The sequence below is a fragment of the Furipterus horrens genome, unplaced genomic scaffold (assembly GCF_987537825.1).
Source record: "Furipterus horrens unplaced genomic scaffold, mFurHor1.1.pri manual_scaffold_2, whole genome shotgun sequence".
Classification (NCBI taxonomy): domain Eukaryota; kingdom Metazoa; phylum Chordata; class Mammalia; order Chiroptera; family Furipteridae; genus Furipterus; species Furipterus horrens.
This window is the reverse complement of record NW_028327172.1, coordinates 10,879,172-10,904,712: the sequence shown is the minus strand read 5'-3', so window position 1 is coordinate 10,904,712 and position 25,541 is coordinate 10,879,172. Positions and strand designations below refer to the sequence as shown.

Here is a 25,541-nt window from a genome sequence, read left to right as displayed (position 1 = left end):
GATAGGATTGCGCAGTGTCTGAGGTATTCATTAGAAGTTTCGTCCATTTGAGGCCACATCCTCAAAAGGTCTGTCAAGTTCAGTGCTCTCAGCTCTCCCTTTGCAGCAATATTGTACTTGGCATGTCCAGCTCTTGGGAAACTACAGGGCTGGCTTTCCTCGGGCATGTATATTAGAGTTGGTAGGGTAGTCATTATAGTTGTGCCTTCTCTTACACAGCACAAAGTCATGATAATAATAATGGCAATAATAGCAATAATAGCAATTCAAATTCAGACTCAAACATATACCTCTGCTTTTACATGCTCATTCTCCTTTGGATTTTCCTTCTGAATTAAAAAAAAAAAATGTCCATTTTTTTTTCCACTGAGAAAGTCCTTCAATTTGAGAGCTCAAACAGCAGTTTTTAACAATTGTTAATTATGTTGCTTGGTTCTCATCTAGAGGAACTGGGCATTTAAACACAAGCCCGGGAATTGTGCCTCCATTGTCCATACTATAAGGTCCTAGAAGAATTCTTTTCCTTCAAATCAAGACTCATCTCAAAGAATTTCTTCCTCCTCTTTCTGAGCATTTCAAACATGTTGATGCCTCAAGTTCCTTTGAAATTATTGATATTTTCTTATTCACAATCATGCTACCCTATCTTATAGACATGTCTAGATGCACCTTATTATCTTATCATTATCTTGATAACTCTATTTTCTCCTTATTTCTGAGAATAAGGATCTTGCAATTATATTACAGGTTTTCAACATTTAACAATTTGATCAAATTTCCCTTTTTCACAAACCTTTTACATTAGTTTTAAAAGAAAAAAAGTCTCACCAGTATTGCCTAGAGGTAGAGTTTTGCTTTAGTTTCCTCTCTCTTCTGAGATAATTTGGTGTAGTTGTCCAAAACAAAGTGAGAATGATGCCGTAGAAATTGTTTTGTAAATAATTGCTACCAGGGAATTCCTGACCCTCAAAAGGCAAAGGCTGATAGAAATCACGTCTTGGTTACAGGTTCTGTCTTTCACCTACTGAAACCTGCCATTTCACAGTATCTTTGGCAACAAATGTTCTTTTCTTTACTTTTATAAGGTCTGTTTAAAAGGAATGATGCAAAACGTTAATGACCTTGGGGAAAGCCTTTCCTCTAGTCTCTCTTCATAAGCAGAACCACATCAGAGAACTTAGAACGAACTTTAATTTCCAGATACCTTTTTGACTTGTTAAAAATATTTAAAACTATTTTTTATTTGATAAACTTAAAACCCAATCAATTCCTGCATTTAGGCTTATAATACCAATTGAAAGCATAACAACCCAACAAAATGAGAAGTCAACCTATCAAATGGGAGAAAATGTTTGGAAACCATCTATCTGATAAGAGGTTAATAACCAAAATCTATAAAGAATATATATGATTCAATACCAAAGAGCAAATAACATCTTTCTAAAGACATACAAATGGCCAACAGGTACTTAAAAATGTGCTCAAACTCACTAATCATTATGGAAATGCAAATCAAAATTGTAATAAGATGTCACTTCACACCCGTTAGAATGACTGTCATAAAAAATACAAGAGATAAGAAGAGTTGGTGAGGATGCAGAGAAGAGGGAACGCTTGTGCTCTGTTGGTGGGGATATAAATTGCTGCAGCCACGTGGAAAACAGTGTGGAGTTTCCTCAAAAAATAGAACTACCATCCAGCAATCTCACTTCTGGCTATTTATTCAAAAGGAATAAAAACAGGATCTCAAAGAGATTTTTGCACTTCCAAGTTTATTGCAACATGACTCAAAATAGCCAAGATATGGCAACAACATAAGTCTCTGTCAAAAGATGACCAGGTTAAAAAATAATGTATATATAACAATGAAATATTATTTGGCCATGAAAAAGAATGAAATTCTGCCACTTGTGACAATGTGGATAGTCCTTGAGGGTGTTATGATAGTGAAATAAGTCAAAGAAAAACATAACTGCATATCGCTTATATGTGACATCTAAAATAACTGAACTCATGAAACAGAGTAGAATGATGGTTTACACTGGGTCAGTGTGGGGGATGGAAGGGACTCTATTCCAGGGCAGTACAAACTCCCAGTTAAAAGACAAATAAACTCTGAGGATCCAATGTACAGAATGGTGATTATAGTGCATTAATAAACTTGAAATACTGTTAATACTACTGAGTCATATGCTTGAAAGTTGTTAAAAGAGTAGATCTTAAATGTTCCACCTCAAAAAAGAAATGGTAATTATTTGACATGATATAGGTATGAGCTAATGCTATGGTGGTAATCACTTTGCAATATATATTATAAGTGTAGCAAATCACCAGGCTGTATAACTTCAATATATTAGTTATATCTCAATAAAGCTTAAAAAAAGAAATAACACCTTACATCAGTCAGAGTACTGGTGGGTTTTATTAAAAAGACTTAAGATAACAAGTGTTGATGAGGGTGTGGAGTAAAGGGAACCCTGTACCTTCTGGAAGAAATGTAAGTTAGTGCAGTCATTATGGAAAGGACTATGGTGTTTCCTCAAAAAATTTAAAATAGAACTACCATATGATCCATCAGTCCTACTGTTTGGTATATATTCAAAGGATCTGAAATGATGACCATGAAGGGAAACCTACACTCTTAAGTTTATTGAAGTATTATTCACAATAGGCGAGGTATAGATGTGACCTCATTGTACTTGACTAATGAATGGATATAGAAAATGTGATACATACACACAGACTGTAAAAAGAGGGAAATTCTACTATTTACAAGAATGTGGTTGGAGCTGGAGGCCATTAGATTAAGTGAAATAAGCAAGACACAGAAAAGGAAATGCTAGATGAGCTCACTTATATGTGGAAGTGATAAAGAAGCAGTGAATCAAGAAGTGGTTACTAGGGGCTAGGGTTGTAGGAAATGGAGAGGTGTTGGCAAAAGGGTACAGGCTTTCAGTTATGTGGAATGAATAAGTTCTAGAGATCTAATATATAGCAAGGTGATGGTAGTTAACAATATCACACTGTGTACTTGAAGTTGCAAAGAGGATAGAACTTAAATCTTCTCCAAGCACACACACACACAACTATGTAAAAACAATGGATATGTTAAGTAGTTTGTGATCTTTTCACATTATACATATGTCAAAACATAGACCTGTACGCACTAAATATATGTGATTTAAAAAAAAATTTGGGGTGACCTTGGTTAATAAAGTTATGTAGGTTTCAAGTGCAATTCTATAAATACATCTGTATATTTCATTGTCCACTACCCAAAGTCAAGTCTTCTGTCACCACAAATATATGCAATTTTTGTATGTAAAAAATACTTCATTAAAGCTGTTAAAAAGGTGGCAAAGCTACCACTTGGCTTCAGGAAGACCACTTCCAAGGGTCGCACATGTAATCATTATATTCTACCACCTCTCCTTCAGCTAAAGTGTGGTTTGTGATCCCCGCATCAACTTCTTAGTGTTTCCGGTTTCCAGCCATTTACAAAGATGTTTAAAATAGATGTTTGTTATTGACTTGAGAGACATGTAGAACTGGTTTAAAACCTTGCTTCTGGTACATCTTAGCAGAACAACTTCAAAGTATCAGTTTATTTCTCTGACCAACTTCATACTATTTTTGTGAGACACAAGTACTATATGATAACAAAAAGCTTTGGACACATACCAGACTTGTTCCTACAACGAAAAGGTAATTAAAAGTTATGGTTTCTCTTTTAGGTAAATCTCTTTTGAGAGTGGGCAGTCACTTGAAAATTAACCATTGGATGGATATGGTATCCCAGAAATTTTAAAACTTTTGCTTCATTTTCCCAGTTTTAATTTGACTAAAAGTGCTTTTGAACCACACAAAGCCTTCTGATTTTCTTTCCTGTGTAGCTTCTGCTAATTCTGTTTTCCAGCCTTGAGTTTTCCATTTACATGCTAGCTTATTTCTTTCTCTATAGCTCCTATCTTCTATTATTGGTCTGAAATGCAGATCACCATGAAGGCTTTTGTAGTGTGTGTGCATGTGTGCGTGTGTGTGCTGGTGTTATAGATAAATTTATGATGGATCATGACATTCCCCTTCTGTGCTAATTATATGACCCTCCCCACACACAACATACCAACATTGAGACACCAGGGGAGACACTGAACTTCATAATATCCCAGAAAACAAAGAGAAGTGTAAAATTGAAAACTTGTGTCCTTTGGTTGAACTTATCCTACAATAATCTTTGATAAGAGGGTATTATTGAAATTGGTAAGGCATTCCAGTTAAATAATGAGAAACACTACTAAAAAATTGAATGAAATCTTTTAACAGTTACTAAGAAAGCGGTACACTTTACTTTGCTGAAATTGATGAATATTACAAGTCCATGATATAACTCCTGTCTGCACATCCAAGGTACAGGTATTAAACTGTTCTTGTCACTCTTGGCATCAAAATTCTATTGGCAGTTCTAACTTGTGAATCTCTACTACCTTTTCCTAGGAAAGCACAAATAGAGAAATGAAGTGACTTCCTGTTCTATTCAGTGCATTCTCTTTAACTCTATTCACCAGACACAAGTGTAGTGAGAATGTTCTGAATGCCTGTGGTAACTTATTTTGTTTTCATTGACATAATCCAGCTTTAAATAAGAGAGCATACGTATTTTTCCTTCATACCAAGTTTTGCCCTCCTGTATTTCAATCTCAGAAAATATGTTGTTTCTCTGAAATATTTTTAATTTTTATTTAATCTTAACAACATACATTATTTTACTTCCTTACTGCTTAGAGTTATAGAATTCTATTGTAGTTTCTACATACCAATCACACAAATAGCTGGCTATCTGAAGGCCTTTGCAACACTACAGTTTAAAAAACCATGCATAATGTCTCAGGTATCTTAAGAAAAATTACTTTAGAATATCATTATGTAAAAAAGCCTTTGATTCAATAGTATGGGACTTTTCAAAGATAAACTAATGATATGATGAAATGAACATCTTAATATACAAACTTAGTTCCTTGGCACTGGGAGTGTTCAAAAGAAAGCAAGATATCCTATTTGAAATGCGCTATAGGGGGAATTACAAATCATTGACCTAGCTGCCCTTTATTTGTAAATGCTTACATGTTTGAACAGTCATGATTGTGTAAATGTCTTTCTTCTTATCAAACCAGAGTGTATTCTGTATTGGGAGGTGTGTTTCACAGTCAGCAATGCCAGAAGTGAGCTCTCATGATTATGTAAATCATAATGTTTTTTCAATCTAATCATCAGATTGCATACCATATTATGAAATATATAAATAATGAAAAATTAAATAATTTCTTTTAGGCATAATAAACATTAAGAAATTTTAGTATGAGAAGATAACTGAGCCAAATGTCTTTCTTTAGTTTTTAGTTAGTACCTATTAGGGTTGTATGCTGCAAAAATACAGAAAACTTATGCATGATTTACCTTAATATGCTTTTACATTACTTGAACTTGGTAGTCACTTATAAAATATAGTCTCATAGATATTTTGAGCATTCAAGAAATGATCTGGAAACATTTTATAGTGTCTTCCTTAGTAAAACCTAAACACACACACACACACACACACACACACACACACACACTCAACATATCAGAGAGAGGGAGAGGGAGAAGGAGAGGGAGAGGGGGAGGCAGAGGGAGAGAGAATGCAATTCTACAGAGGCCATTGCTGTTTGAATACTATTTATAATTCAGACTCTATCCTAGCAGCAGCAGGTCTGATAATTTGGATCTGAAGGAAATCCACCTGGTGTGCTTATTATTTTGGAAGGTAAATCAGAACAACTTGCAAGGACTAATTAATGCCCCAGAATAAAAAAAAATCAGCTTTAGAATGCATTCTTTATTAAGTATTTAGTTTATCATGTGAGCCTGGACATCTCTAAGAATAATTTTAGTGCTAAAAATATAGATTGTGATTTGACTTGTTTAGATATTAAAATTATTCCATTTTTTCTTTAAAATGGTTCTCTGAGCGTCTGACCTCTTATTGTTCATGTGAACATTGGTTGAGTAACAGGTGTCCATTATCTCTGAAATGATAGAAGGTTTTCTTCCCTTTGAATGGCTAATGACCTATTCTGAGGTAAGTGTGAATTCGAGAAGCTGCAATGATAGACTCTGAGCAGCAGTTCAACGGCCAGAATTTTAATGAGGAAGGATAGACAACCCTGAAAGGAAGGAATAGGAATAAACTGGCAAGAATCAAAATAGAAGAGCACTTGGGTGAATTATTTCTCCTTCCTTTCCATGGTCCTGCCTGGGTGTGTGATATCAGTTGAATATATGTTTATCTTTATTGTACAGATGGCAGATTAGCTGCAGTTGAAGTTGAATATGGGCATCTTTTGCGAATTTAATAGACTATGTTTTGAGATTACGGTAATGATAAATTCAAACATTTGTCCACTGAGAGTGTAATAGAATGTTCTAAAGGGACAGGAAGACAGTGACAGGTAATTGATGCTTAGCTGGATAGCAAATTTCTCATATGAAGAAATTATTACCCAAACTTTTGGTAAAAAATTAACAAAGCACTGATTAAGAATAAAGTGATTTAAAGGTTACCAAGAAAGTGAGAAAACCCAAAATTAAAGGAAAAATAAGCTCCCTTCAGTAACCACTACCATGATCACTATTCCCTTCTCCTCCAAAACAAAAGTCGGCCCAAGGATTAACCAAAGACTCTATGCAGGTCACTGTAAAATCAAATAGAAGTATTTCAAAACTTCAGTCTCTAGTTACCTTATCTCTCTCTACTTTGTTGCCTGCAAAAATTGTGACGATAATTTATATTATTAAATATTTTACTTATATACTCTTTAAGTCATTGGAGTTATTCATTCTAATAATTTAAACATTTGGTAATTATTGGCTAAATGAACGGTAGCCTACTGGTTATTGGTTAAATGAATAATAGCCTATATTTGACAAGATATAGAACAAAGACAAAATAATTGAAAATATTTATTGATCTCCTGCCATTTACTGGGTGACATACACTTTATCTAGTTAATTCTCACAACAGTGTTGGGAGATAGATGGATTCATCAGCAATATCATGATCTGAGAAAAAACAGTACTTGCCAGAACTCACACAGAGAAGGAAGGGTGACTAGAATTGAAAATTTAATTTGTGTAAGTGCCTCTTAACATTTCAAAGCAGAACATAAGACAGCCTCTCTGTTGTTGAGGAATTTAGAATCATGCAAATTAAGGATGTATCTAGCTTACTTTGGCATAGATTAAAGATTGCAATATTGGGGTCAGTGAGACCCTCTGTTTTACATGTATCACATGTTTATTGAGTATTGTTAAGTAAGTTATGTGGTTTTAAATCTTGACTCTATTACTTCTTAGGTCAATGGTCTTGGCCTAATTAATATCTCTATACTCACCATCTTCTTCTGTGCAATAGATTTATTATTAATATTTACTACTTAGATTTATTGTGAGGATTTAAAATGTTTATGGTTATAAAGTGTTTAGAAGTGTGTTAGGCACACGGGAATGCTCTAATTGTAAGCTAATATGGGAATCATTAGACCTACTGATAGTGTAGTTAAATAATGTACTGAGGCCATGGGATCATTCATAAAGAAGTCAGAATATAAACTCAAAGGTTTTTCAAATATTAAAACAATTGTAGAGTCCAAGGGTTAGGCAAAATCTTAACTGAAACATGTCTTATAACTTCTAGACTGATCATTTTTTGTCAAGCCAGTACCACTTTAATAAAATGAGTAGAAGCCATTATGACAATAGCTCTTTATTACACAGATTCAAATACACAGCAGACCAATCATGCTCCCTGACATTTAACAATCGCATTCAGCAAAAGCCTGTTAATGCAGTCCTCAACACTCTCATCCTAAGGGGCTTCCTTGGGATTCCCTTTGCAAAGCTTCTTGCACAAAGAGGTGAAGCACCAGTAAGAAAAACTTGTTAACAGTAGTTCTATTTTATCATCAATAAGCAGTTTCTTTTCTCTATGTACACTGCATTGTCAAACGGGTGCTACACGCCGCCTATGGAACAAAGTTTATAAATACAATATAACAACACACAGCTGAAGCCGTTAAAAAGAGTTTAATAACAACTAGGCGATAATGAAATCTGGAGTGTTGACGGAATCTATGAAAGAGATTTAGAAACAGGACACACACTCAGACATTGCAGTAAACTTTTTAGTTGGGAAGGGATGAAAGGCGAACTTTTTATGTGATGCTGAAAGGTTTTGCAAGTCGCTCCAAGTTTACTCTCCTTTTGCTACTATCTTTAAATACTGCAAAGCGTTGTGAGCGGCATCCCTCTGTGCATCGCCGCAGGAGATCCCAGAACCGTGACAGGCTATGCTGGGCCTGGTGGACAGCTCCGCGACACAGTGATACTGTCGTTTGGCGCTCGGTTCTTCTATATCTGAGTATGTGACATTAAAACCTTGTTCCCTGGCGATTTCACCAAGCAGCTGGATGTAATCTGTAGTTGGATTACTGAGGAGGCTTCTTTTCAGTCGGTTGATCTTTTCACCGGGAGAATTCCTCAAGGCGTGCCAGGTACACCCTGAAGAATGTCCTACCACGTTTGCTAAGGAAATGTGGTTCTCTGGAGAAATGTAACTGAATCTGTCAACGAATTTCTCAGCAGCGTTTTTCTTGGCTTGTTTTTTGGTTGCCCCCATTCCGGTTTCCATAAATGACCCTAGCCTGCAAATCGTGGTATATTCCTTCTGCTGCGCAGGCCCTCCCTCCTGGGAGAGCATATACTCAGGAAGTCTCCAGCCATGATGAACAGCCAGCTCCTGTGAGGAACCAACAGGATTAAGCTGGCACTTCGGTTGCTTGAAAGGGTCAGACATTAAGCGGCCAGGACCTACAAAGCAAATACTTGCATTGGTTTTCAAAATGTTTATGGCAGCCGCCGCGGCCCTGTGTTTTGCCAGCTTCTTAGTGGTACCTTGACCTGTGCAGGTTATGTCACCAACGGTTACCCTGGAGGTGAAAGTGGGCATGTGTGTGCGCACATCGGATCCTTCACATTCATAAACCGGGACGATCTTGGTCTTCCTGCTGTAATCGTTCAATACCTGAATCGGAGTTTTCTCTGGTTTAGCCGCTATCATCTTCCCCAAACTGAAGGTCCTCTTGTCTTCGCGCTCCAACGGCGGGGTCAGGGTGCGAGGCTGGCTCTGGCACGTGGCTAGCAGAGAGGTCTCGGTGATGGTGACGGTGACGGGAGGAAGAGGAGGATGGATTGACGCCCTCTCTCCACAGGTCGGCCAGTCCCTAAGAGTAGGATTCCAGCTCCGCCCTCTACTCTCCTACCCTCCTGCGAAGGGGACAGGTGGGGAGCGGAGGGAGGGCCTTGGTGCGCTGGATTCATACTTTTAAAGATAGAAACCCTAGTGTAAGTGCATACAGCCCCTAAAGTGAACGAAAGAGCTACCTATACCAGAGAATAAATTCCAGTCTCTCTCTCTCTTTCTCCCCCTCTAACAGTTCTCACAGAGGAAGTATTTGCGACTGAAGTGCATCCCTGGTGCCTGCGAGCAGGAGGAGACTAAGGGCATCTTATTCGTGTATGTGAGCATAATGATTTTACTTTTTATAAATGAGCTACAGAGGTAGCAGAGAGGAACAGACTGAGTCTGTAGTTTTGTCAGAGTATGCGCTATATTTTTATAGATTTAGCGAGTTTGGCTTAATTTATTATCCCATTTTATCATCTGTATCAAAATTAGAATGCCTGGAATGGGTCAAGGACCATAACTTTAGAGGTTATCTAGTTTTACATGAAATAATTAGGTAAAAAAATTAGGTAATAATTAAGTGAAAAAGTGGGATTGTTAACATAAACTTATTCTGTTGCTTTTACTTTTTTTTTTTTTTTAATATAAGAACCCAGGCTCTAGATTCAGAAAACTCTGGTTTCAAGTTCTGATTTGCTAAATACCAGTTAGATGTTCTCTAAATATTTTATCAGAAGAGCCTCACCTAATTTTTATCTTTCTAAGGTATCATTACTCTTGTATGTGTTTCAAACTCAATTTAATACCGTATTCATTTGCATAATATTTTATTTTTTAAAAATTCTTCATCTAATTTTAAGTTTGAATCTCATAACTCTGATTTATTTAGGGGAAGAGTTATTTCTCTACATTTTAGATAAAGAAAAGTGTGGAAGGATATAAAGTTAGGAGTTCACACTTAAAATTGATGACTGCATGAAGAATAGAAATGAGACCTTTTCAGACTCTAAAACTGAGAAGCCAGAAATATAGGTAGCAGCTTATACATGGTAAAGCGCATGGGTATGGGGAAGTTGAAATGAAAAGAGAAGATTGCCAAGAAGGGAAAAAAAGCATCATCAGTGGCCTTGAGAACAGAGAAAATGAAAGAGTTAATAAATGTTTAGCAAAATTGTTTGGTTAGGAGATTGAACTATATTTAACTAGCAGGAAAATTAATTTTGTGTCAAGTGAATATAGAATGATTGGCTTTGCCTGAACATTCTAACAACCACAGTTTCTTCATAAGCCTAATTTTATGTATGAACCAATATTTTCTTGTTTAGTTGAGTGGCGGAGGAGGGGAAAGAAATTCAAGTAATTGTTATTTCCATGCACATACTTAAAATAATTGTTCAAATGAACAATTACTTTAAAGTAAATTTTAAACCAGTATTTTCAATATTATTTTAAAAATAGCATTTATTTATTTATTTACAAGTAAGGAAATCTTTACATGGTGTATTTGGGGTCATGAAACCTTACTTTTCAATGACTTCTCTATAAGCTAATTCTAAATCTTAAAATTGTACCATAGGAATAATTTCATTTGTTTTAAAGCTTCATGGCAGACAAAGTTTTTAATTGGAAGGTGACATAATTTACTTAATCCATAAAAGTGAGGAGAATTAAAAAATTAATTAATAAGAAAATATGGCTACAAGATTAGGGCCAAAGGTATAACACAAATTTTAAGAGAAGGTGATAAGAATTAATGATACAATTTGGCCTCAAAATTTATAGTAAAGAGCATTGCACCATGTGGTTACCAGTTCTGTTAATTTTTTATCAGCATTGACTGAAACTAAGTTAGCAGCAGCTATGGTCAACCCTTACTGAACTGCCTACATTTCCATATGTAAAATCAGGTTAGTTTAATATAATTGCTAAATAATGAAGAAATTCAAGCTACTCTTATTATACCATATATTTACTATATACTCTTTGTTAAAGTACCTTCTTTTTAGGACTAAGTGATTTGGCTACTCGATCTCAATGTTTCCTTCCTATTCAAAATAATTTTATAATTTTAAAATATTTTTTTATATGGGAGTCATATTTATTGGACTTTATTATTGATGACTTTAGATTATTGATTTAGTAACACTAACATTAAGATAATAAAATCAGCAATGAATACTTCTATGGTTAATAAATTAATGATCATTTATCAATTTTTTTGTGTTTCATTTTTATGACCAAGTCCAGGTAGACTTCCTCATTTCACAAAGAAGATAACTTAAATTCAAAGAAATAAAGTGAGTGGGACCGAAATTCACATACTAGTATAATTAGTAATAGAACCTAGGTCCTAACTATTTGTCTTTATATAACCATTTCCCACAAACTTCCCAAAAACCTTTTTAAAAATGAATTATTCAGTGTCAAGATTCTTTATGGGTTTTGGCAAAAGGCATCAATTGGACTAATATAGAACAGAAATTTGTACTTCCATTCAAACCACTGGGAAATTGACCTGCAAAATTTGATACACTGAGTCAAGAGCAAAAACATGAAGGGTTAATTGCTATCTGCTCCTCTTTGAAAATATTAACTGTTGCTTTGTTCTGTGGTTCTTTTACTTGACATCCCTATAGAAATAAGTATGCTTCTATTATGAAATATCAGCATTTTAACTTCAGAAATCACTAAGAAAAAAGTAAGCAAGCAATCAAACATTACTTGAACTAGTTGCATGGGCCTCTTGCAGAGAATTTTTATCTTCCACTATGTAAATATATATGGGTCACTATATAAATCTTTAATTTCATTTTCTACATACTTTGAGGTAGCATGTATTCCACTAATGACCATGGTTAGGCTTTGCATTTGCTTCTATACCATTAAGCAAAAACTTTGTACAACTTATCCTTGCATCTTTAACAAATCTGAATTTGGAAGGATCTAGAGTAAGCCCTTTCCAAGGACTTAGATGTGTATTACTTTAGAACTGGAAAATATTTGGCAACTTATAATATTTTAAAAACACTTTAAATTGATTGAATGCATTCATTTTTATTAATATCAAGACAACATAATGTTCTGAAAGACTGACCTATGGAAATCATCATAAGACTAATTAGGAAAAATACTATCAGATTTTTATTTTCTAAAACACTGGGATCATGTCCATTAAACATAACTTCACAATACTAGTGCTATCATCAACCTTATCCATGAACATTTCTGACATTGACTTATGCATCATGTCTTTTCAGGGACCTCTTAATGCAGTTTTACTGCACTGGACCATGGAACATGGAAATAATGTCACTGTGTTTATTCTCTTAGGGCTATCTCAAAACGAGAACATTGAAATCCTCTGCTTTGTATTGTTTTTATTTTGCTACATTGCTATTTGGGTGGGAAATTTGCTCATAATGATTTCTGTCACATGTAGTCCCTTAGTTGACCAACCCATGTATTTCTTCCTTTATTACCTCTCCCTCTCTGATCTTTGTTATACATCAACAGTGACGCCCAAACTAATGACTGATTTACTGGCTGAAAGGAAAATCATTTCCTATAATAGCTGCATGATGCAGCTTTTCATCCTTCACTTCCTGGGAGGCATCGAGATCTTCATCCTCACAGGGATGGCCTATGACCGCTACGTGGCCATCTGCAGGCCCCTGCACTACACCATCATCATGAGCAGGCAAAAGTGTAACACGATCATCGTAGCTTGTTGCACTGGGGGATTCGTGCACTCTGCCAGTCAGTTTCTTCTCACCATCTTTCTACCCTTCTGTGGCCCCAATGAGATAGATCACTACTTCTGTGATGTGTATCCTTTGCTGAAGCTGGCTTGCACCGACACCTACAGAATTGGTCTCTTGGTAATTGTCAATTCGGGTCTGATTGCTTTGGTTACATTTGTGATTCTGATGGTGTCTTATTTTCTGATACTGTATACCATCAGGGCTTCCCCTGCAGAGAGCCGTGCCAAAGCTCTTTCCACGTGCGGTTCTCACATCACAGTTGTGGTCCTGTTCTTTGCGCCCGTCCTCTTCAATTACATTAGACCAGCCACGACTTTTCCAGAAGATAAAGTGCTTGCTCTTTTCTACACCATCATTGCTCCCATGTTCAACCCTCTGATCTACACACTCAGAAACAAGGAGATGAAGAATGCTTTGAGGAAAGTGTGGTGCCAGAAACCATTTTTGATTGGAAGGAAAATCATCTGAAAGGCATTTTCCTTCCCCATTACAGACCCTGTTCAAGTGATATTTGTTCCACTGAAGTTTATTAAACCAGGAACTTTACTGTAAGAAAAATAACTATGACATTGGTGTCATTTCATTAATATTATAATTTACTATAATATACTTTTTTCTTTATTTATTGGTCTGTTTCTTATTTACATGTTCCCCTATTAATTTGAGTCATCATTTCCTTGTTTTAAGTTCTGTTATGTTTTTCTTTGATTTTTTTTTTTTCTTTAAGTTTCTGTAAATTGCTAACTGGGGTCACTGTTTTAATCTCTCTGCACTTTGGTCCCACAAATGAATCTCCAAATGTACATAAGCATTACTCATATTGACCATCTTAGACCCAGAGAGTTTATATGACCTTGTTATACTCCCTGTATTCTCATCAAAAAGGACCATCAGAAATTTAGAACCATTTTTTCCTTCTCTTCCTCCTCCTTCTTTTTTATAGCTGAATAGTATTCCATTATGCAAATGTACCATAGCTGTTTTATCCACTCATATACTGATGCACACTTGGGCCATTTCCAAATGTTGGATATTGTAAGTAATGTTGCAATGAACATAAGGGTGCATATAGCATTATGCTAGGTGAACAGAGCCAGTCAGAGAAAGACAAGTACCATGTGATTTCACTCTTATGTGGAATCTAGTGAACAAAATGAACTAAAGAGCAAAATAGAGACACACTCATGGGTAGAGAGAAGGCTGACAGCTCAGGGGAAGGTTGGGGGAGTGGAAGGATTGAACAAAAAAGGAAAATCAAGAGAACTCATGGATATGGAAAACAGTGTGGTAATTGCAAGAGGGTGAAGATGGGTGGAAGCAGAAGAGGGCATGGGGGAGTAAAAGGTGATAGAAAAAAAACTGAAGAAGTTCTAGAAAAAATATCATTTATATAAAATATGGTTATATAAAAACTGGAAGAGTTTTTCTAAAACTTTTAAAAAATTAGAAAATTTTAATAATTATGGAAAAAACTTGCTATAAAACTCTCCTTTATATGGTAATGAAATGGTGGCATTGGTTGTAAATGAAGTAGCCATATAATTTATTGTCCAAACTAAGTCACAATGTCACTGCCACTAACCTTTTCAATAGGGTGTTCATTCTTCTCAGACATTTAAAACTAGCCAGACATCCTACTGTTTTGACACAATCCCATTCATGTCTATTATTTTGGTATAATTATAAGTAGGCCCCCCTTTTGCACTCAAATGTGGCTTAGTTTAGACATAGTGTCTAATGAAAAATTATAGAGAAATTCAGATAGAGAAATATAATTGGAGACATCCTTAAACAGTTCATGTTTGTAGATATATTAAAAATTTAAGAGAATTGTTATTAGAGGAGTTGATAACTGAATTTTTAATGAAATTATTATGCAGATTACACCATGATAAATGTCAGTTTGCATTAGTTTGTTAAAGGTAATTTTTAAGCAATGGATAAATTATTAACAAACATTTTAGTTTTAAATGCTTTGATTAAACCCTTAAATTTATTGCCCAATACAATAATTTTTTATTCAAAATTACTGAGTTATTTTAAAGTTAAAGTAATAACAGATGACAGTTATAGTCAAGTGATTTCTCATTTTTCTCAAAATAAAAAAAATATGAAGTTGATACAGTTGAACACTAAACATGCAGATGAATAATATCCTAGCAGGAAGGACCTAGAAAGGCAATTTTGTTTTCCTCTTCTTTTTCTTCCTCTATAAAAAAGAGATAATAGTAACTATCTCATCAGGTAATTTTGAGAATAAGTGGAAAAGAGTATTGTTCTTCAAATAGAAACAGCTCAAAATAATTCTATTACTGTTATTTTTAATATGTGTAAATTAATTTTGCAAAACAGTTGAACTAAAAATTTTAACAAATATACTTCATTTTATACTTTAAATTTTTTCATCATATTAGAAATATAAGCATAAGGTTTTTGTGACATATTCACACATATTTAAGTAACATTATAATAAAATATGATTTTAGTCAGCACTCAATATTTGTGAAAATATTTTTCTTAAAAAGCTCTATAACTTCTAGTTCTGAAGTAATGATCTCATTATCTGCTTTATTGTACAAATGAGTAAACTGAAACTCACAGTTAAAATTTGTCTACTCATCAAACTACAACCTAGAGAAAAAGTTAAAGGGGTAAAAATAAATCACAAATAAGTTGATGCTAGCTGTCAAAGTTTTATTTCAAGCTTGCCAACAGGGGCAAGTCTTCATACAAAGCATATCAAAGATTTTACTCTTGATAGTGACACATATACAGAAGAAGTAGAAGGAAGAGTTGGATGAGACTTTTAGACTAGATATGAAGGAGGAATGTCTGGTTAAAATTTTTAAGCAAAACATAGTTGGATGAGTGAATTCCACTCCCCAAAGATGTTCTTCATTGCATTAAATTCCATCAAAGGATTGCTTGTTTTTTTTTTCTCCCCAGAAGAGTCTTTAACGATTGTCAAATGTTTTTCCTCAAAAAAAAGGAATTTTTCCTTCTTAGGAAACTCCTTTGACTGATGGAACACTTGAAGATGCTTCACCAAGAAAATTCTTTTTCTTATATTCTGATTTTGTGCTAAACAATTATTTAAGTATGTTACTTAGTTAAATCTTTTACATCTGGAGTTGGAGTTTTAAATTTGCAGTTGAGCTTATATATATTGCACGTGCAATTCCACTCATTCATTCTCTCTCTCTTTCTCTCTCTCTCTAGCCAATGTATGTTATTAGAGATGCCATTTACAGACAGATCCCATGGACACTTCCTTTCCAGAGCAACATGTGGCACAGACTCTGGAAGTGGGCTTCACATTGTGATGTTCTGCTTAGATCTGTGTGTTCTGTCCACTTCGGTACAATAATTGTAGTTCTCAAACACACAAAGACTTTGAGTATTTGATAAAGAAATCAGGAACTATAGGATGCAAGGCCAGGAAATTAGTTTCTGAATGGAGTTGGAATAGGTGATTGCTTCTATTTTTCCGTGACTTTTTCAATTGTCCTTGTTATCTTTTATACCTTGAGGGCAAGTCAGGAGGGCTGGCTCAGATTGTTTAGGTTAGCCTTCAGTACCTGGGGGATCACAGTTCCTTCAAGATCTTTCAGTGTGTTTAAAGCTTTTGGCCTGCCCTTAAATAAGTAAAAGTTTTACTACCTCATAGGCTGGGACTCAGTGAACTCTAATTTTTCTGAGAGGGTGTGTAAGCATTCTTTCACATATGAAGAGAAGTATGTATTCTTCAGTAATGGGCTTGTCATAGCTAATTAAGTCAAATGTACCTTTAAATGAGGTAGCTCTGACTTGGTCAAGGTAAAAGCTTGGGCTGTCCAGTTATGCTCAGACAGGAAGGACACTGACTGATGTTATCCCTATACAAAGAACTATTTGCCGTCCAAACTAAGGGGGCTCATCATATTACTTACAGAATCAAGATAGATTCAACTATTAATACTACTACCTTCAGATATGTTTTTGTTTACAAATGCATTTTTTCTAAAATAGAAAATTTAACATAAAGTCTCTTGTTAGAGGATTTTGTGATGCTTAACTCATTATAAAAATATTCCTTCTAATTTATGTAATTAAATTTATCAGTTTCCCCTAATGATTTATAAATTGGCTTGGATTCACTGAAAAACACAACCCGAGTCAATATTTATGTGCTAATACTTTATTCACAAATGTAACTCCAGGGAAACAGGTGTGAGGGAAAGGACAGTCAGGAAGAGAAGGAACGCGATCCAGTCCAAAGGGAGGCGTGATGGAGCAGGCTACAGCTTCACAGCCAACACTGCCTTTTGAGTGTGTCTCAAAAGCGAGCATGTCTCAAAAGGCCAGGTAAGAAAATCCTGCACCTTCAATGGATTGAGCATCGGCCTGCGAACCAAGTGTCGCTGGTTCGATTCCCAGTCAGGGCACATGACTAGGTTGCACGTCAGGTCCCCAGTTAGGGGCTCAGAAGAGGCAACCACACAGTGATGTTTCTCTACCTTTCTTTCTCCTTTCCCCTCTCTCTAAAAATAAATAAACAAACAAACAAACAAATAAATTATATATATATAAAGAAAATCCTGCACCTTGAACCCAGGATTAAAATGAAAAGGAATGTACAATATCTGCCTGAGTCTGTCAGTAGGAAATTAGCACTGAGATAAAAATGACATGACCCTCACTTTCATAGAACTTAAAATTTAGTGAAGAATGAAATGAGAGAAGCATATCAGTGTAGAAATACGAAATGGAAACCAGAGTGTGGGCTGCTCTTTGAGGCTCGTCTTTGCACCTTCTGACTGATTTTCCCACTGGTTGGGTGTTGAATAAAGAAAAGGGGAGGGATGAGAAGATATTCATTTGCATCAGACGATGAATAGCCCTCAAATCATTGGCTTCTGTTCCCCAAAACTTTCATGGCACCAAACTCCTCATTGCGGTTTTTCATCTCCATGCTTTTAAGTGTGTAGATAAGAGGGCTGAGCATGGGGATAGTTACTGTGTGCAAGAGTGTAAATACTTCATCTCTGATCAAATTGTGGCTGGTCTCACATAAACACAGATGATGTTGCAAAGAACAGAATCACAATTGTGATTCTGCAAGTGGAAAGCGTTTTGCGGTGGCCTTCTGCAGAATAGGCTATCAAGACCGTGAAGATCACCGGTCCCATGAGGCTGGAGTTGGCAATGACCAAGAAACCCGTTTTGTGTGTATCGGTGCAGGCCAGTTTCGACAAAGGAGAGATGGCACAGAAATAGCGGTCCGTTTCAGAGGGGCCACAGAAAGGTAAAGCAATTAGGAGAAGAAGCAGGCTCAGGGAATGCAGAGACCCCTGTGCTATGAGGAGGGACCTACACCTTTGCTGGCTCATGGTGATGGCACAGCGGAGGGGTCGGCAGACGGCCACATCGCAGTCACAGGCCATGGCAGTGAGAATGGCAATCTCAATCCGCCCAAAGGAGTGTGTGGTGAAAGGCTGTGGCCTGCAGCCTTTCTGGGAAATGACTTTCCTCTCGGTCAGGAAGTTGGTCATTAGTAAGTTGGTCATTAGTCTGCGTGTCACAGTGGGGGTGTTAAAGAGTTCTGAGAGTGCAAGGTAGTTAAGGAGGAAGGGCAGGGGCTGGTCAGTTAGCTGACTACAGGTAATAGAAATCGTGATAATCGAATTCGCGAACTACATAGCGAGGTAAGAGTAAGAAAAATAGAAAGCGGAAGATCTGAACTTTTTTTGTTCTTCATTCCAAGAGACTAAATTCAGTGACATTATTTCCATTTTCCACGCTCTGATGCTCCAAAAAGTTTTCTGAAATGAAGTAAGTAGTAAAACAAATAACAGAGGAGAAAATGGGAATTGAGTATCTAATTAAAATGGCAATAATGCATTTTAAGCCATATTGAGATCCGTGAAAATCAGTCATTCATCTAGCAGAATTCTTTTGAATGCCCAGTGCTAATCCTCTTCTAAGAGCCAAGGACACCATGCTGAGTTAGACAAAACCCCAGCTTTTCTGGAATTTAAATTCTTCTGTGAGGAAACAGGAAATGATGCTAGTCAAGAATAAAGCGATTAAATATTTCAAACAGTTTTGAGTATGGTGAACATGTAATGTGCCATGTAAAGGGGAGAATCTTGAGTGAAACTGAGCACTGTCAGTAATGACACTAGAACAGGTGTGAACCAGAGCATTCCAGGGAGAACCACGATGTAGGTTTCACACTGATGATGAGTCCTCCTCACCTCTGTGTGGCTCATGGGAAACTGCTTTGTGTCTTTTGCAGGAACATTTAGCACAACTAATTAGATAAATGAATTAAAGGCAACTTCACAATTGATGAAGAATTATTTGAATATGTTATTTTGATGATCCAAACATGTGTGTATTTGTAAAACTTAAATTTTTTAGTCTTCTGCGTTTTTATTTATTTTATTAATTTGTTTTTCAATTACAGTTGGCCTTCAATGTTATATTAATTTCAGATGCACAGCAGAGTGGTTAGACACATACAAGTTACCAAGTGATGTCCCTGGATAAGTCTAGCACCCGCCTGGCACCATGCATGCTGATTATAATATTGTTGATTATATTCCCTGTGCTGTACCTTACATGCCCTTGACTGTTTTGTAACTGCCTGTTTAATCTCTTCACCTTTTTCACTCAGCTCCCCAAACCCTTTCCTGTCTCGGTAACCATTAGTTTTTTCTCTGTACATAAGTAAACTTAAGTTTAGAGTCATGGAAGAAATATTTAAAAAACCCAGCTCAGCATTAGAAAGTACATGGCAGTGCATTAACAACAACAGCAACAATAATAATTTAAAAAAACAGCAAATAATAGTGATTAACTTTTCAGTGAGGGTTCAGGTTTTTTTAAGTTTATTTTTCAATTATAGTTGACATAAAATATTATATTAGTTTCAGATGTACAACACAGTGATTAGACATTTATATACCTTATAAAGTGATACTCTAGTGAGTCTAGTACCCATCTGTCACTATGCACAGTTATTAAAATAATATCGACTATATTTCCTATGCTTGTACTTTACATCCCTGTGATTATTTGTATAACTGGCAATTTGTACTTCATAATCTCTTTCATCTTTTTCACCCATTCCCCCCGAACCCCTTCCTATGTGGGAGACAGCAATTTATTCTTTGTGTCTGAGTTTGTTTTGCCTGTTCCTTTGTTTTTTAGATCATATATATATATATATATATATATACAACCCTGGCTCCGCCCTGGCTGGTTTGGCTCAGTGGATTGAGCGTCGGCCTGCGAGCTAAGTGTCGCTGGTTCGATCTTCCAGTCAGGGCACATCAGAGAAGGAAAACTCTGATTCCAAAAAACCTCCGCTGCCTTGCGGCATACCTCTTCAGGGGAAAGGCTAAGGGAGTAAACCCCGACAGAAAATCCGGAGCCGGAGTCCCTAAGGCTGTTTGACGTTGTAGTCAACACCGGCAGCTCCTGCGGCGCACCTGAAGCCAAGCTGTATTGACTCCGTCTTTCCCTTGGATCCTTCAGCTGCGAAGAGAGGGGGGGTCTGCTGCATGGGCAACAGCAGACCCTCCATATCACCCTGCCCAGGCTCTGTAGCTTCAGCTCCACTGGAGAGGACACTCCAGCGTCATCACAAGATGTTGATTCAACACGGGAGGAGACAGATACCGTGTCACTCCCGAGTCGGACTGCACAACCATTCTCGGCGGTGCAGATAGACTCTTAAGAAGCTACACCATTGTCTCTCGAGATGGACGGCTGCCGACGACGATTTTATATATATATATATATATATATATATATATATATATATATATATATATGGGTGTAAGTGAAGTCATATAGTATTTGTCTCTTTTGACTTATTTTACTTAGCATAATACTGTCTAGGTCTATCTGTGTTGGAAATGGCAAGCTTTCATTCTTTTTTATGGCTGTGTAATATTCCACTTTATTTATGTACATCTTTAGCCATTCATTTATCAATGGACACCTAGCTTGAGTTAAGCTACTTTTGAAGAGAACATAATCGTTTAAGATTAAATTCTTATTAAGGAAGCATTGTTATACTTTTTACACTTATTAACATTATATTCTCAGTAAATCTCACTAAATTTGTATTATTTTCCCTATTTTCATATGAGGAGAGTAAAGCACTGGGTGGATAAGAAATGAATTTGAGATCACACCTCTAGAGGCAAACTGTACTGTTTTAAAAATCTTGTAGACTGGATTTTGAACCAGTGTTCTTAAGTACTATGCTATGTTAATTTTTGGAATTATGACAATCTTCAGAGTATTTTAATTAATAAACTATTTGTGGGAATTTTGGGGGAAGTGTTTACTAAGTGAATGTTTGTGGCATTTATACCAGCAGAAAACCAGAAGAAGTGATTTTAGATCATCCTTCATTCAATTGTTTTAAGTGAATTAAAATGTTTAAACATCATTAATGCCTCTGCCTTTTATATTAAATCATATGCATTTTACTTATTATATGCAAAATTAAACTTACTGCTAACTAAGAGACACTCTGTAATTTTTAAACTTTGGCTTCATGTCTGATTGTGTAAATACAATGTCTAAGGACATAGAAGTTTTAAATAACATATTTAATATATTTGACCTAGTTAAGGCTTATAGAATGTGACTCTCAAGAAAACCAGTATATGTTTGTTTTTCAGTGCACATAGAAAATTTACCACAATTGATCATTTGTTGGATTATAAAGCAAGCCGCAACAAATCTCAATGGACTCAAATTATTCAGAACATTTCTGTGACAGCAATAAAATTAATTTAGAAATTACTAACTTATTCTTCAATTTTAACTTTACTAAATCTCTTTGTGAGTTTTCATATATATAGGACAATGTTGGATTTAACTTGGTCACTAAATTTATTAATTAATATTTTCTGTTTGAATTCTGTAATATTTTGTTATATATATTTTATATCCTATACATGCTTACATATATATGTATATATGACATGTAAGTGTGTATCATATAAATAAATGGCTTTTCACCATTTTGTTTGTTTCATTTGTGTTTTTCTTTTAGAAACATTTGCATTTTTGCAAAAATTTTTACTTTTGTACTTATATCTGTAATATCTGTATGATTATTTCCCTTTTATTTGTGCATTTTATTATAAGTAAATTGAAATAAACTGTTAATACCCTTAATTCCAAAACTTGTGTGATTGTGTAAGTGCCCGAGAGCCAACACAACTACACAACGTTACTCCTAGCTCAAAATTAATAAATAAAAAAAGACAAAGATTAAAAATTTAAGGTGAGTCGATGCTTGAATGGGGTCAAGTAATTTACTGCCTTTGAACACCTTTTCCCTTATCCTTGAAAGAAAGGGATGTGGAATGAGTATATTCAAACTATGAACATCTCGTTTTCCATTTATTTCTGTTACTCTCTCTAGAGAATTAATATTCTGAGGTTTTAGTGTCTTACTTTAAATTATGGTATCACCCTGCCATCTAGTGGATACTTTATTTGTATTGCTTGTAAGGGAAAGACACATTCACACTGCTACCATTTTCGTAGGGAAATTTTGTACTGGGCGTGACTCTATGAGAAAATCTACTAATTACTTTGCAACTAAGAGTAAGTCCATAAATACATAAGAACCTAAGTTGCAATATTGGGTAATTAAAACCAACATTTTTTTCTCAGTATGTCAAAATGGAGGAAATTAAAACAAATGAACAAACAAGAAGTTGTCTCTTTTGTAATAAGAAATAATACTAGACTGGAAATTAAGAGATCCATATCAGGTTTATCTTAACTCTTTAATATTTTTTGAAATATGTGTAATATAAGAGGCCATTCTGAGATCAGAGAGAAGTTAAGAAAATTGTCTGAAATCACATTAATTGAGAGTTATCCATAGAGCACTAGTCATGGGCATACACTTTATACTTTCTATTCTCAAAGGTATTGCATCTCTATCTCTCTCTGTCCTTGTACCTGTCCCTCTCTCTCTCTATTCTATCTATCTGTCTATCTATCTATCTATCTATCTATCTATCATCTATTAATCCATCTATCTAGCAATTCATCATCTATCATACTGGATTTGGGAGGCTTTTTTGAATTGCATTTCCTATTTCTCATAATATGCTATATTTACATACGTGTATATGCTTGCATGAATGGTCTCCTCATTTACAGACAAGAATTAATAAAGCTTGAATTAAACCAAATCCTTATTGGTTAGGAAGGTTAGAGCACGCTTATTTAATTACTAAAATAATTAGTTTTATTGGGTAGGAAGTTCAACCAACCTATTAGATATGAATATGTTCTGGGTGTTGAGAGGCATGAAGATGATTTTTTAAAAATAGAGTATTTTGAGAAGACCAAAAGTGAACCTCATTGAGAGTTCTATGCAAATATGAAGATTTGTCATAGGCTATGGGAAATGCAGAGAAACACTGTGAAGCTTCATCATCTCTGTGTTCTTTCTCAGGAGTCACCCCCTTGTTTTTACGTCCATTGAAGTTCATATCTGTATAACCCTTTCTAATATCCTATTAGTGAAATTGAGCAACCAAGGGACTGGAAGAGCCATTTATATTATTATTTTTTGATGCTATGGAGAGAAAGTTCTTTTTTATTTGGTCTGAAATTGGTTTTTCTGCAGTTTTTAAAACAATAGAACAAAATTTTTCTCTTGAAGACATACAACAAGGCCAGCCTTTCGCATTTTAGCCTTGAAATATTTGAAGACATAATTCAGTTCCCTTTTGTTTTTCTTGTGTATTACAGACATCTTCAGGTCCTTGATTAGGTTATTAGATGCTAGAGGCTGTATTTCCCATATATAATATCACTATTGATTATTTGACATTGCAAGGTACTGATGCAATTATAATTAGTTACTGGAACCATGGCTTATCTGCAATGAAATGTTGTCAGGGATATGATGCTCCCTTTCAAACTAAAATGAGAATTGGAATTACTTCTTGCTGTTTACATCAACTATTAATGCAGCTAAGTTATGGATAAATGCCACTTTAGAACTAAATAAATTTCATTCACAATACCTATACTATTTTACAATCACAGCCTCTTCATTATTTGACACCTGTACTTTTGGCATGGACCCGACTACAGGGTCCAACATCTGACAAATTCCAACTGCATCCCTTACACAATTTGGCCCCTCTGATTCTCCAACCTTGTCTTACTGCTACGTGCATAAGCTCTACTTCTAATGGACAGAAATATGAACATCCAAATTCTTACCTTGGTTCACGCTATATTATCTGTTTAAAAAAGTCTCATTTAAAAATCATTTAAAAATTGTTATTCTATTACATTTACCCCAATTTTTCCCCCTCAGCCCTCCTCTGCTCATCCTCTCTCATTCTTGTAATCTACCTTAAAATTACAGTTTGGCCCCAAGTTCAAAAACATGCTATGATTTTGCCAGTCAGGAAAAATCTTCAACATTTTCCAATAATCTCAAATTCTAAAGAGTACCCCTAATAAGCTTGATAAAAGCTTAAAGTAAAACACCAAACAAAACAAACAAAATAACTTATGCATAGTGACAATTCAGAATAGTGCAGTATCTTTTAAAGCAAATTATTGTTTCTCCCACTGTATTATAATTACATTAAAATAAGCACATTATTATAACCTGGGTTTCTGTATTACTACTCAAAGGACATCTGCCTACCAATCTGGAAATAATTTTGGACCTGCAGAATCAAGAAGTAAATTTGCATTGCATAGGTTGACAAATTATGAGTCACAAATCAAATCTGGTTTACTGTCTTTTTGTAAACAAAATGCTAATGACAGCTATGCCCATTGATTTATGTGTTACCTGGGACTGTATTCATGCTACAATGTGCAGAACTAGAGTTAAGATTGAGACTATGTGCTCCACAAATTAAAAATATCTACTATATTAATTTTTACAATAAAAGTTTGCTGACACCTTTCTTTTTTGTTCACTTTTTTAAATTGTTTTTTTTCTACGACAGTTGTCCCAATTTTCCCCCTCTTGCTCTGCATTGCCCTGCCCAACCCTCCTGCTCGCACAGTCAATCCCCACCCTGTTGTTCAGTCCATGGGTCATTGATACATGTTCCTTGACTAGACCCTTCCTCTTCTTTCACCCTTTTACTCCTCACCCTTTCTCTCTGGTCACTGTCATTCTGTTCCTTGCTTCCATGCTTCTGATTGTGTTGTACTTATTTGTTTGTTTTGTTCATTAGGTTCCTGTTATAAGTGAGATCATATGGTGTTTGTCTTTCACTGTCTGTCTTATTTCTCTAAGCATAATTCTCTCCAGTTCCATCCATGTTGTCATAAATGGTAAGAGCTCCTTCTTTCTCCCTGCTGGGTAGTACTCCATTGTGCAAATGTACCATACTTTATGAATCCACTCACTTACTGATGAACACTTAGGCTGTTTCCAGCACTTGGCTATTGTAAATAGCGCTGCTATGAACATAGGTGTGCATATCTGATGT

General features: G+C 35.5%; 1 protein-coding gene and 2 pseudogenes across 1 annotated transcript; 1 reads left to right on the top strand and 2 right to left on the bottom strand.

Moving 5' to 3' along the window:
- Positions 1-8,287: 8,287 nt before the first annotated feature.
- LOC150017847 (interferon-inducible double-stranded RNA-dependent protein kinase activator A pseudogene) lies at positions 8,288-9,154 on the bottom strand (annotated as a pseudogene).
- A 3,416-nt stretch (positions 9,155-12,570) lies between these two features.
- On the top strand, positions 12,571-13,509 carry OR4P4 (olfactory receptor family 4 subfamily P member 4). Its single transcript, XM_090267256.1, has one exon. It carries the CDS (start codon positions 12,571-12,573, stop codon positions 13,507-13,509), a length of 939 nt encoding a protein of 312 aa, XP_090123382.1.
- A 4,417-nt stretch (positions 13,510-17,926) lies between these two features.
- LOC150017845 (olfactory receptor 4P4-like) lies at positions 17,927-24,157 on the bottom strand (annotated as a pseudogene).
- Between the last annotated feature and the right edge of the window lie 1,384 nt (positions 24,158-25,541).